Here is a 14,069-nt window from a genome sequence, read left to right on the forward strand (position 1 = left end):
TAGCAGGGGGGGGGGTTGAGAGGTGGCTATAGCGGGGGGATTGAGAGGTGGCTATAGCGGGGGGGGGGGGGGGTAGAAAGGTGGCTATAGCAGGGGGGGGTTGAGAGGTGGCTATAGAGGCGGGGGGTTGAGAGGTGGCTATAGCAGGGGGGGGTTGAGAGGTGGCTATAGCAGGGGGGATTGAGAGGTGGCTATAGCGGGGGGGTTGAGAGGTGGCTATAGCAGGGGGTGTTGAGAGGTGGCTATAGCAGGGGGTGTTGAGAGGTGGCTATGGGGGGGGGTTGAGAGGTGGCTATGGGGGGGGGTTGAGAGGTGGCTATAACAGGGGGGGTTGAGAGGTGGCTATAGCAGGGGGGGTTGAGAGGTGGCTATAGCAGGGGGTGTTGAGAGGTGGCTATAGCAGGGGGGGTTGAGAGGTGGCTATAGCGGGGGGGGTTGAGAGGTGGCTATAGCGGGGGAGGGGGTTGAGAGGTGGCTATAGCGGGGGGGGGGGTTGAGAGGTGGCTATAGCAGGGGGGTTGAGAGGTGGCTATAGCAGGGGGGGTTGAGAGGTGGCTATAGCAGGGGGGGTTGAGAGGTGGCTATAGCGGGGGGGGGGGGTTGAGAGGTGGCTATAGCGGGGGAGGGGGTTGAGAGGTGGCTATAGCAGGGGGTGTTGAGAGGTGGCTATGGGGGGGGGTTGAGAGGTGGCTATGGGGGGGGGTTGAGAGGTGGCTATAGCAGGGGGGGTTGAGAGGTGGCTATAGCAGGGGGGGTTGAGAGGTGGCTATAGCAGGGGGTGTTGAGAGGTGGCTATAGCAGGGGGGGTTGAGAGGTGGCTATAGCGGGGGGGGGGGTTGAGAGGTGGCTATAGCAGGGGGGGTTGAGAGGTGGCTATAGCATGGGGGGGTTGAGAGGTGACTATAGCAGGGGGTGTTGAGAGGTGGCTATAGCAGGGGGGGTTGAGAGGTGGCTATAGCGGGGGGGGGGGGTTGAGAGGTGGCTATAGCAGGGGGGGTTGAGAGGTGGCTATAGCAGGGGGGGTTGAGAGGTGGCTATAGCAGGGGGGGGTTGAGAGGTGGCTATAGCAGGGGGGGTTGAGAGGTGGCTATAGCAGGGGGTGTTGAGAGGTGGCTATAGCAGGGGGGGTTGAGAGGTGGCTATAGCGGGGGGGGGGTTGAAAGGTGGCTATAGCGGGGGGGGGGGGGTTGAGAGCTGGCTATAGCAGGGGGAGATGAGATGCGGCTATAGCGGGGGGTTGAGAGTTGGCTATAGCAGGGGGAGATGAGATGCGTCTATAGCGGGGGGTTGAGAGGTGGCTATAGCAGGGGGAGATGAGATGCGTCTATAGCGGGGGGTTGAGAGGTGGCTATAGCAGGGGGAGATGAGAGGCGGCTATAGCGGGGTTGAGAGGTGGCTATAGCAGGGGGGGTTGAGAGGTGGCTATAGCGGGGGGGTTGAGAGGTGGCTATAGAAGGGGGGGGTTGAGAGGTGGCTATAGCGGGGGGGTTGAGAGGTGGCTATAGCGGGGGGGGGGTGAGAGGTGGCTATATCAGGGGGGGGTGAGAGGTGGCTATAGCAGGGGGGGTGAGAGGTGGCTATAGCAGGGGGAGATGAGAGGCGGCTATAGCGGGGTTGAGAGGTGGCTATAGCAGGGGGGGTTGAGAGGTGGCTATAGCGGGGGGGTTGAGAGGTGGCTATAGCAGGGGGGGGTTGAGAGGTGGCTATAGCGGGGGGGTTGAGAGGTGGCTATAGCGGGGGGGGGTGAGAGGTGGCTATATCAGGGGGGGGTGAGAGGTGGCTATAGCAGGGGGGGTGAGAGGTGGCTATAGCAGGGGGGGTTGAGAGGTGGCTATAGCGGGGGGCTGAGATGTGGCTATAGCAGGGGGAGATGAGAGGCGGCTACAGCGGGGGGGTTGAGAGGTGGCTATAGCAGGGGGCGTTGAGAGGGGGCTATAGCGGGGGGGTTGAGAGGTGGCTATACCGGGGGAGGGGGTTGAGAGGTGGCTATAGCAGGGGGAGATGAGAGGTGGCTATAGCAGGGGGAGATGAGAGGCGGCTATAGCAGGGGGGGTTGAGAGGGGGCTATAGCGGGGGGGTTGAGAGGTGGCTATAGCGGGGGGGGTTGAGAGGTGGCTATAGCAGGTGGGGGGTTGAGAGGTGGCTATAGCAGGGGGGGGTTGAGAGGTGGCTATAGCAGGGGGAGATGAGAGGTGGCTGTAGCAGGGGAGTTTAGTGGTGGCTATAGCAGGGGGGTTGAGAGTTGGCTATAGCGGGGGGGTTGAGAGGTGGCTATAGCAGGGGGGGTTGAGATTTGGCTATAGCGGGGGGGGGTTGAGAGGTGGCTATAGCAGGGGGGGTTGAGAGGTGGCTATAGCAGGGGGGGTTGAGAGGTGGCTAAAACATAGAGTGACTAGAGTAGTGAATATGTCACATTTCTGTTTAGTCAATCGGGATCACTGACGTAAATGAGTCTTTTCCTCAGCACTCCTCCACACTAACCATCAGTCCAGTCTTATATTGTGGATCCATTGTCAATGACAACATAAATTATATTATCATCTTGCTGCTAACAAATTCAATCTCATACTCTCAACACTAAACCTGAACTTGTGGAAATACAGCATTCATTTCCTTTTTATGCGATATCCTGTATTGATTTGTCTGTTTTCTGAGGAAAAGATGAGACCCTGTCAGACTTCCATCATGGGATCAATTTCACCCGGCACTGCAGGTACATAACTCACTGGATAATGGCTACTTCTCTCTCTCTCTCTCTCTCTCTCTCTGTCTCTCTCTCTCTCTCTGTCTCTCCCTCTGTCTCTCTCTCTCTCTCTCTCTCTGTCTCTCTCTCTCTGTCTCTCTCTCTCTCTCTCTCTGCCTCTCTCTCTCTCTCTCTCTCTACAGTATCTCTCTCTCTCTCTCTCTCTCGACAAGGCAAGTGTTCATAAGTAATTATGGTGATGCTGCTCTTCCATGCTGCTCTTTCTACTACCTAGGTTGTATCCCAAAATGGCACCCAATTCCCTCTCCCTCTGGTCAAAGTAGTGCACTAAATAGGCAACAGGATACCATTTTGTACTCAGTGCTAATCATAGATGTAAACCTGCTCCATGAAACAGCACAGCTAACTTCTGTATGCTCCTGGGACTGACTCCCCTGGGGTATTTACATTCAAGGACCATATTGTTGGCAGTGGTGGTAAACCTAATATTTTGTGTGTAAATGTGAATCTATATCAATATGAATCACTTTTTAATGTAACAAACAATATTACACGGAACAAAAATATAAACATTTACATGTAAAGTGTTGGTCCTAAGTTTCATGAGCTGAAATAAAAGGTCCCCGAATTTTTCAAAAAGCTTATTTCTACCAAGCGCACAAATTTGATAACATCCCTGTTAGTGAGCATTTCTCCTTTACCAAGATAATCCATCCACCTGACAGGTGTGGTATACCAAGAAGCTGAATAAACAGCATGCTCATTACACAGGTGCACCTTGTGCTGGGGGACAATAAAAGGCCATTCTAAAATGTGCAGTTTTGTCACCCAACACAATGCCACAGACGTCTCAAGTTTTGAGGGAGCGTGCAATTGGCATGCTGACTGCAGGAATGTCCACCAGAGCTGTTGCCAGAGAATTGAATGATCGTTTCTCTACCATAAGCCGCCTCCAACTTAATTTTAGAGAATTTGACAGTATGTCCAACTGGCCTCACAACTGCAGAATACATGTAACCACACCAGCCCAGGTCCTCCACATCCGGCTTCTTCATCTGCAGGATTGTCTGAGACCAGCCAGCCACCCGGACAGCTGATGAGGGTTTGAACTACCAACGAATTTCTGTACAAACTGTCAGAAACCGTCTCAGGGAAGCTCATCTGCATGCTTGTCATCCTCACCAGGGTCTTGACCTGTCTGCAGTTTGGAGTCATAACCGACTATAGTGAGCAAATGCTCACCTTCCAAGGGCCATTGGCACACTGGAGAAGTGTGCTATTCACAGATGAATCAACGTTGTGAACAGAGCGCCCCATGGTGGCAGTGGGATTATGGTGTGGGCAGGTATAAGCTACAGACCACGAACACAATTGCATTTTATCGATGGGATTTTGAATGCACTAAGATACCGTGACGAGATCCTGAGGCACATTGTCGTGCCATTCTTCCGCTGCCATGTTTTAGCATGACATGGTCGCAAGGATCTGTACACAATTCCTGGAAGCTGTAAATGTCTGAGTACTTTTATGGCCTAACCAGACATGTCACCCATTGAGCATGTTTGGGATTCTCTGGATCGACATGTTCGCCAGCGTGTTCCAGTTCCCGCCAATATCTAGCAACTTCCCAGAGGCATTGAAGAGGGTTGGGAAAACATTACACGGGCCATAATCAACAGCATGATCAACTCTATGTGTAGGTGATGTGTCGTGCTGCATAAGGCAAATGGTGGTAACATTCTGATCCAGACTGGTATTCTGATCCAGACTGGTATTCTGATCCAGACTGGTATTCTGATCCAGACTGGTATTCTGATACAGACTGGTATCCTGATCCAGACTGGTATTCTGATCCAGACTGGTATTCTGATACAGACTGGTTTTCTGATCCAGACTGGTATTCTGATACAGACTGGTTTTCTGATCCAGACTGGTTTTCTGATTCAGACTGGTATTCTGATCCAGACTGGTATTCTGATACAGACTGGTTTTCTGATCCAGACTGGTATTCTGATCCAGACTGGTATTCTGATCCAGACTGGTATTCTGATACAGACTGGTTTTCTGATCCAGACTGGTATTCTGATCCAGACTGGTATTCTGATACAGACTGGTTTTCTGATCCAGACTGGTATTCTGATCCAGACTGGTATTCTGATCCAGACTGGTATTCTGATACAGACTGGTATCCTGATCCAGACTGGTATTCTGATCCAGACTGGTATTCTGATACAGACTGGTTTTCTGATCCAGACTGGTATTCTGATCCAGACTGGTATTCTGATCCAGACTGTTATTCTGATCCAGACTGGTATTCTGATACAGACTGGTTTTCTGATCCAGACTGGTATTCTGATCCAGACTGCTTTTCTGATCCAGACTGGTTTTCTGATCCAGACTGGTATTCTGATCCAGACTGGTTTTCTGATCCAGACTGGTTTTCTGATCCAGACTGGTATTCTGATCCAGACTGGTATTCTGATCCAGACTGGTATTCTGATCCAGACTGGTATTCTGATCCAGACTGCTTTTCTGATCCAGACTGCTTTTCTGATCCAGACTGGTATTCTGATCCAGACTGGTATTCTGATCCAGACTGGTTTTCTGATCCAGACTGGTATTCTGATCCAGACTGGTATTCTGATCCAGACTGGTATTCTGATCCAGACTGCTTTTCTGATCCAGACTGCTTTTCTGATCCAGACTGGTATTCTGATCCAGACTGGTATTCTGATCCAGACTGGTTTTCTGATCCTACCTTTTTTTTTAAGGCATCTGTGAACAACAGATGTGTATCTGTATTCCCAGTCATGTGAAGTCCATAGATCAGGCCCTAATGAATTCATTTCAATGAACTGATTTCCTTATATAAACCTCGACACTAAATCATTTTCTTTGGATGTGCGCCAGCTCATGCTCTCTATAAGACGTATATGAACTGGAACACAGTAGAATCTCAGAAAAGGTTGGGTTGCATCATATTTTTATTCTGTGTATAATCTTCAAGTCAAAAATCCTGTGGATGGTCATGTTATTAAAACCCATACAAGTTATTAAGGCTAGTTACAGTATGTTGTGCTTTTTGTGGATTTGTCTCTTTAACCTTCCTCCATGTATTTACAAGTGAATCAATGCTTTTTACTAAATACCCACTACCCTCTCAGCCGCTTCCCACAGACTCTCCCCACAACATCTTTTAACAGACTTTAACGACATTTTAAAAGAAATAAATGTCCTCTGAAGTCTAGTCCCATTTTCATTATGAAAAATAATTTAAATAATCCATCCTCTGATGGTTTCCACAAAATCCTCCTGTTATGTCCTGTACAGATGTAGAATGTTAATTTGATCACCCTGTTGCAGGAAAGCTTGTGTAGCTTATTTGAGGTTAAAAAGGCTTCTAAAGTTTGTACATCCCAATTTTAAATTTAAGACTTGATTTTCCCTTAGAAAAATGTATTACCCCTACAAAAAGGCCATAAATTATATTCAAAATAATAATTTCAGAAGAAACGAATAGCATATTCGGAGTCGTCCTTATGTTAAGCCCTGATCAGGCTATGTCATATGGCTGTGGGCTACAAGTTCATTGAGCAGACAAGATTTGCTTAGAATTCCTGTGGCATTATTTTACATTTTACATTATGCACGAACCAGCAATGAGGAGCCGTCTCTTGCTGTGCAACAGGTGATCTTATTTCACTCAAACTCTGAATGCCAGGGCTGGCAGGAAGTGTTTGATTGATTTTAGACTGCTGTCTAAGATTGATGTCAGAGTGATTAGAGGGACAATAGATCGCTGAGTACCAGACCATTGGGACCTGATGAAGAGACAATAGATCGCTGAGTACCAGACCATTAGGACCTGATGGAGAGACAATAGATCGCTGAGTACCAGACCATTAGGACCTGATGGAGGGACAATAGATCGCTGAGTACCAGACCATTAGGACTTGATGGAGGGATAATAGATCGCTGAGTACCAGACCATTAAGACCTGATGGAGGGACAATAGATCGCTGAGTACCAGACCATTAGGACGTGATGGAGGGACAATAGATCGCTGAGTACCAGACCATTAGGACCTGATGGAGGGACAATAGATCGCTGAGTACCAGACCATTAGGACCTGATGGAGAGACAATAGAGTGCTGAGTACCAGACCATTAGGACCTGATGGAGGGACAATAGATCGCTGGGGTACCAGACCATTAGGACCTGATGGAGGGATAATAGATCGCTGAGTACCAGACCATTAAGACCTGATGGAGGGACAATAGATCGCTGAGTACCAGACCATTAGGACCTGATGGAGGGACAATAGATTGCTGAGTACCAGGCCATTAGGGCCTGATGGAGGGACAACAGATAGCTGAGTACCAGACCATTAGGACCTGATGGAGGGACAATAGATCGCTGAGTACCAGACCATTAGGACCTGATGGAGAGACAATAGAGTGCTGAGTACCAGACCATTAGGACCTGATGGAGGGACAATAGATCGCTGGGGTACCAGACCATTAGGACCTGATGGAGGGATAATAGATCGCTGAGTACCAGACCATTAAGACCTGATGGAGGGACAATAGATCGCTGAGTACCAGACCATTAGGACCTGATGGAGGGACAATAGATTGCTGAGTACCAGGCCATTAGGGCCTGATGGAGGGACAACAGATAGCTGAGTACCAGACCATTAGGACCTGATGGATGGACAATAGATCGCTGAGTACCAGGCCATTAGGACCTGATGGAGGGACAATAGAGTGCTGAGTACCAGGCCATTAGGACCTGATGGGGGGACAATAGATCGCTGAGTACCAGGACAATAGGACCTGATAGAGGAACAATAGAGCCCTGATTACCAGGCCATTATCGACTGGCCACTAGCATGTTTGGTAGGCTACTAATGACCATCAGTAACATCAGGGCACAGTTTTGGCGGTCAAGTGAAATTTGCCTGCAGTAATGACTTGACTGCATCATGTTATGTGCCTTCTAATCATCGGCAAGGACTAAGGAGTGTTTTAGGATAAAAATAAACGGAATACAGCTATAAGCACATACAAAAACCTAGAGGAAAATCTGTTTCAGTCTGCTTTCCAACAGATACTGGGAGAAAATTTTACCTTTCAGCAGGACTGAGATATGGATGCTGAGACTAGTAAAGGCCCAGTGCACTGCATTTGTGAGAAAAAAAAGTTATTTTATTTATTAATATATATTTTTTATTCCGATTTTTCAGGGGGTGCTGCAGGACCCTCAGCATCCATACTTCCCGCGGCTATGCACAGCTGTAATCGCAGCCAAATGTGCTTCTACAATGTATTGACTGAGGGTTGTGAATACTTCTGTAAATTAAATATTTCTCTATTGCATTCTCAAAAAACTTGCCAGCATTTCTAAATGAAAAATATACTTTTTAAAATTCAGGCGGTAACACAACAAAATGTGGAATAAGTGAAGGGGTATGAATACTTTCTGAAGGCACTGTATACCTATCAGATGTCAATCTCTGTCACGACTTCTGCCGAAATCGTTGCCTCTCCTCGACGTCGACGTCACCGGTCTTCTAGCCATCATTGATCCATTTTTCATTTTCCATTGGTTTTGTCTTGTCTTCCTTCACACCTGGTTCCAATCCCATCAATTACATGTTGTGTATTTAACCCTCTGTTTCCCCTCATGTCTTTGTCAGAGATTGTTTGTTATTCAGTGTTGTTTTGGTGCGCGACGGGTCCTCGTACCCACTTTCTTTTATAGTTACATTTAGTGTTGGAGTTATGTTTCATTTATTGTTATTAAATAACTCCATTACACTCAGTTTGATTCTGCTGCGCCTGACTTCCCTGCCACCTATACACACGACTCTGACAATCTCAAAATCCCAACAGTTAATCATCAAAGAGAGCCTGTATCTCATACAGTAAGTATCTCTGAAAGAGGAAGCTGCAGAAAACAGCCTTTACTGCTCTTTCAGCACGTTTGCAGATAAATAATATTCAACACATTGGAACAACTGCTCAACGCTGTTAATATGCAACGCTTGTGTAGAACTATACGGCGTTCACAAATTACTTGGAAACAATTGCTCGGCTTGTTTGTTTGCCAGAGATTCGATTATTGTGCTTTGCTATTTGTATAATGCACATGCATGTAATGTAAAAGCATCAAGCAGCTCAATCAAACTGATACAGAAGGCTGCAGAAAAGTAACTCATGTGTGAGAATGAAGCATTCATGACTAGTGGGTGTTGCAAGGACCCGTTTAAAAGGACCAGTTTAAAAGGACCCGTTTCTATATACCCTTAATATGGCAGTTTCATTCCCCCAAATGACTCCTAATTTTGGTACACAATACATAAAAAAAAAAAAAATAATTGATTCAACCTTGAGATTGTGCTACAAGTGAAATTACATATTTTGGTCAATTACAGTAGGCCTGCTTACAGATGTAAGATTTTAATTTGATCGCTCTTTTGTTTCTGAGAATTTCCCTGTATAGCAGGAAATGCAAACTTGCAGTGTATTCAAGATTTAAAAAAATAATTTCCACTTCAAAATGTCCGACTTGATTTGCCCTATGTATGAACCTTTACAAAACAACATCCATTAATTATAATTCACATAATAATTCACATTTCCTGTTGCTGCAGGATTATTTTCCCGCTATAGCAAACTGGCACAAATTAAGATCCTACATCTCGATACTACAATAGGATAAAGAATAGATGTGCATAGTGTTGAATAGAAAACTAGAAAACAGTGTGTTAGACGCCATAGGTAACCATTAAATTCTTAATGCATTTCAACTTGCATTTTCTGCTCATTTAAGCGTCTCTTTTTGAAACAGTGATGCTCTTCGCGGTACTTTAATTCATCCTAGACTTGTCTCTTTTTCTCGATCTGCCTTGCTATGACCCATCAAGGAAAGTACTGTGGAAAATCCATTTGGAGTTTTCCGAATGCTTAATGACATTTTGCCAAGTGAAAAGGAACACTGCAAAACATGTACATAATTATAATAATAACAAATTGACTATGGGAGTGTAGTGTATGTAGTTTACTTGTTTGAAGCTTTTTTCCTAAATGGGTAAAAGTAAAAACAAATGCCAATAAATTAGTGAACCAAAATCAAAGCGAATTCTGCAAAGGCTGGAAAAAAAAACTTGAATGGTTGTCTTGAAAGCTTTATTTCACACTTTACCCAGCTTGTAAAAAGGGAGAGCTATGCTGCCAAATCCCTCCATGGCCCCATGCAGGCTCGGGCCCACCCCCGTCTCTCCCCTGTATCACAGCAGCGCAGACATGCTGAAATGGGTTAGGCATGGAAGTAATTTCCCCTCTAGGTGCTCCAACCTCTCTGTTCTGACTCAACAAGGTCCTGAAATATTATTAACATCTGATTTGAAAAACGTCTGACAGCCACCTCGTTGTTTCTCTACTGCACCAGACTGGAGGGAGAGCAGTGCAGCACGACCATATCACCAACAGAATTATGCCTATTAGACTGAGAAACATAGAATTTGTTTCTCTTTTTTTTGATAGGTTGGGTAGAGGGGGGTGGGGGGTTTTCCACCCTATTCCGTTCTCTGAGTGAAATGGTGTGTGAATATGCTTCATCAACGTTACATGAGAACCGTAGTACGTTTCTAGAGAGATAAATAGATGAGTTTACATAATGACCTGTACAATCACTCTTTCCTTCCTTTGCTCAGGAGAAACATTTCCCCATCTTTCTAGGTCTGATCCGAGAGCTATGTGATGGAAGGGAAGGCATGGAGGGGTGGGAGGGTCTGAACATCTCAAAATATGTGACGATAAAGCCAAGAGTAGCCTACAGTTAAGTGACACATTCGATTTGTCTCACTTGTCCCTGCTGCATATACAGTAACAGTGTTGTAGTCTGTCGTGTGGACCCTGGGGCTCAGAAAATGGGCTGAGTATTTATCGAGGTTTCATCCTCCCGCAACCTAATAAAGCAAGTAGTGATTTAAGCCCTCTCGGGGTTTGTGCTAGGCTACATCTAACGATGCAGCTCTTTAAATTGAAATACATCTCCCAGAGCTAGCTAACTGCATGATCATTTACATAATTTGAAGTAGATGGGGAAATTATTGACTGACACATCCATTTGTGTGTAACGTATTCATATACAGTACCAGTCAAAAGTTTGGGACACACCAACTCATTCCAGGGTTTTTCTTTATTTTGACTATTTTCTACATTGTAGAATAACGGTGATGACATCAAAACTATGAAATAACACATATGGAATCATGTAGTAACCAAAAAGGTGTTAAAAAAAACATGTTATCTTCTCTGATCTCCACTCCAGTACCATCTAAACCATCCATTAACCCCTGGAGTCGTGCATTTGAGAAAGTGAAAAATGTACACCATCTTGGCCTGAGCTCTGCTGAGAGTAAAATCATTTAGTGCTTTTCCCTCGACCAATAGATTTTATTTACCAGACATAACTAACTCAAGGTGGAATATTTTATTGAGTGCAATCCACCCATTTGTAATAATGTTTTATTGTGATGATCTCACATAGGTGTGTGCACAATGTCGATTGTAGGGATTTATTCTAGCATTAAAAAAAATCTTTGGTTCATAACAAATGGGTTTCCATCTCTCCTCTTTACATCTTGTCAATACATTGTGTTTGGTTTAATGCTGCAATTCGTATTTCCACCCAACAATGTCACATAAAATCTGCCGAACGTAATGAAACATTCAACCCATCCTAATTCAAAGCCCTGCATGGTTCAGAGAGAGAGAGAGAGAGAGAGAAAGAGAGAGAAAGAGAGAGACCCTGAAAGACATCAAACTCAACCACAGCTCCAGCACCTCACACAGGAGCAACAGAGCGATGAGCACTCCCCCCGGACCTGCAAGACTCCCCCCGGACCTGCAAGACTCCCCCTGGACCTGCAAGACACCCACTGGACCGGCAAGACTCCCCCTGGACCTGCAAGACTCCCCCCAGACCTGCAAGACTCCCCCCAGACCTGCAATACTCCCCCTGGACCTGCAAGACACCCCCTGGACCGGCAAGACTCCCCCTGGACCTGCAAGACTCCCCCTGGACCTACAAGACTTTGCCCGGACCAGCAAGACTTTCTCCCAGGCTTGCAAGACCCCGCCCAGACCTGCAAGACGCACACCGAACTTACAAGACTCCCCCCGGACTAGCAAGACTCTCTCCCATACCTGCAAGACTCCCACCGGACCTGCAAGACTCCCCCCTGGAACTGCAAGACTCCCCCCTGGACCTGCAAGACTCCGCACAGACCAGCAAGACTCTCTCCCAGACCTGCAAGACTCCCCCCGGATCTGCAAGACTCCCCCCGGACCTGCAAGACTCCCCCTGGACCTGCAAGACTCCCCCTGGACCTGCAAGACTCCACCCAGACCTGCAAAACTCCCCCCGGACCTGCAAGACTCCCCCCTGGACCTGCAAGACTCTGCCCGGACTTGCACCCAGAGGACCTACAGCCAGAGTGCCTGCACCCAGATCACAGCAACATGAGCCACACCATCGTCCCAGCGATTCGTCACACCCCCAAACCAACCCTGGCCACACCCTAAATAGTTCTCCCCAGATCAGGAATAAGTAGAGAATCATGTCATCCTGTGTGCTACCTATCTACCCTATATCTTCTCTGCTATGCAATCTGGTTTCAGAGCTGGTCATGGGTGCAACTCAGCCACGCTCAAGGTCCTAAACGATATCTTAACCGCCATCAATAAGAAACAATACTGAGCAGCCGTATTCATTGACCTGGCTACTCTGGACAGTTCTGACTTATTATGTGTGGATAACTACAAATACCTAGGTGTCTGGTTAGACTGGTTAGACTGTAAACTCTCCTTCCAGACTCACATCAAACATCTCCAATCCATCTCCAATGTTACATCTAGAATTTGCTTCCTATTTCACAACAAAGCATCCTTCACTCATGCTGCCAAACATACCCTTGTAAAACTGACCATCCTACCGATCCTCGACTTCGGCGATGTCATTTACAAAATAGCCTCCAATACCCTACTCAATAAATTGGATGCAGTCTATCACAGTGCCATCCGTTTTGTAACCAAAGCCCCATATACTACCCACCACTGCGACCTGTACGCTCTCGTTGGCTGGCCCTCGCTTCATACTCGTCGCCAAACCCACTGGCTCCAGGTCTCCAGGTCATCTACAAGACCCTGCTAGGTAAAGTCCCCCCTTATCTCAGCTCGCTGGTCACCATAGCAGCACCCACCTGTAGCACGCGCTCCAGCAGGTATATCTCTCTGGTCACCCCCAAAACCAATTTTTCCTTCCGCCTCTCCTTCCAGTTCTCTGCTGCCAATGACTGGAACGTATTGCAAAAATCTCTGAAACTGGAAACACTTATCTCCCTCACTAGCTTTAAGCACCAGCTGTCAGAGCAGCTCACAGATTACTGCACCTGTACATAGCCCATCTATAATTTAACCCAAACAACTACCTCTCCCCCTACTGTATTTATTTATTTATTTTGCTCCTTTGCACCCCATTATTTCTATCTCTACCTTGCACATTCTTCCACAGCAAATCTACCATTCCAGTGTTTTACTTGCTCCATTGTATTTACTCCTCCACCATGGCCTTTTTTTTGCCTTTACCTCCCTTATCTCACCTTATTTGCTGACATTGTATACGTATATACTTATTTTTCTACTGTACATGCGTAACTCTGTGTTGTTGTTTGTGTCGAACTGCTTTGCTTTATCTTGGCCAGGTCGCAATTGTAAATGAGAACTTGTTCTCAACTAGTCTACCTGGTTAAATAAAGGTGAAATAAAAAATAAAATAAAAAAAGAGGCTGTAACATCATGGTCCTACACACTACAAATCACAGCGGTCGTCACAAATCAGTGAGCGCTACTTATATCATTAAGATGAAGATGGCTGGCAGTGTCACACCATGAGGAGAATCATGATTAGAAGGATAAAACAGAAAATGTGTAGGCCTAATGTGGATTTTATGTGTTATTAAAGGCCTTGAAAGATAGCTTTGAGTATCATTTTCAATTCATTCCCCTGCACACATTCATCTGTGCATTGTTTTCAATTAATTCCCCTGTTATTGTATTATTTTGTCCAGTTTACAGTATGTACTGTGTCCCATGTCCTCTTACAGTAATGTCTTCTTTAGGTCTAAATGGCATCTACAGTACAGTACCGTTCCCAGTGGCCCTGTGATTTGTGGTTAAAGAGACCGTGCCTCCCTGTGGTCGTCTACGGTCGATCCCTGACCTGACCATTGGAGTGACACATACACTTCCAGAATTGTGGTTGAGTTCCACTCAGGGAATGAGAAGGGGAGTTCCAT

At 46.4% G+C, this 14,069-nt stretch overlaps 1 protein-coding gene across 1 annotated transcript; it reads left to right on the forward strand.

The window, feature by feature from the left end:
• The first annotated feature begins 11,578 nt into the window (after nt 1-11,578).
• On the forward strand, nt 11,579-12,238 carry LOC118941002 (lysine-rich arabinogalactan protein 19-like). The gene has a single exon (XM_036951077.1). The coding sequence runs from the start codon at nt 11,579-11,581 to the stop codon at nt 12,236-12,238; it is 660 nt and encodes a 219-aa protein (XP_036806972.1).
• Nucleotides 12,239-14,069: the final 1,831 nt, after the last annotated feature.

The sequence above is a fragment of the Oncorhynchus mykiss genome, chromosome 18 (assembly GCF_013265735.2).
Source record: "Oncorhynchus mykiss isolate Arlee chromosome 18, USDA_OmykA_1.1, whole genome shotgun sequence".
In the NCBI taxonomy this organism is placed as follows: domain Eukaryota; kingdom Metazoa; phylum Chordata; class Actinopteri; order Salmoniformes; family Salmonidae; genus Oncorhynchus; species Oncorhynchus mykiss.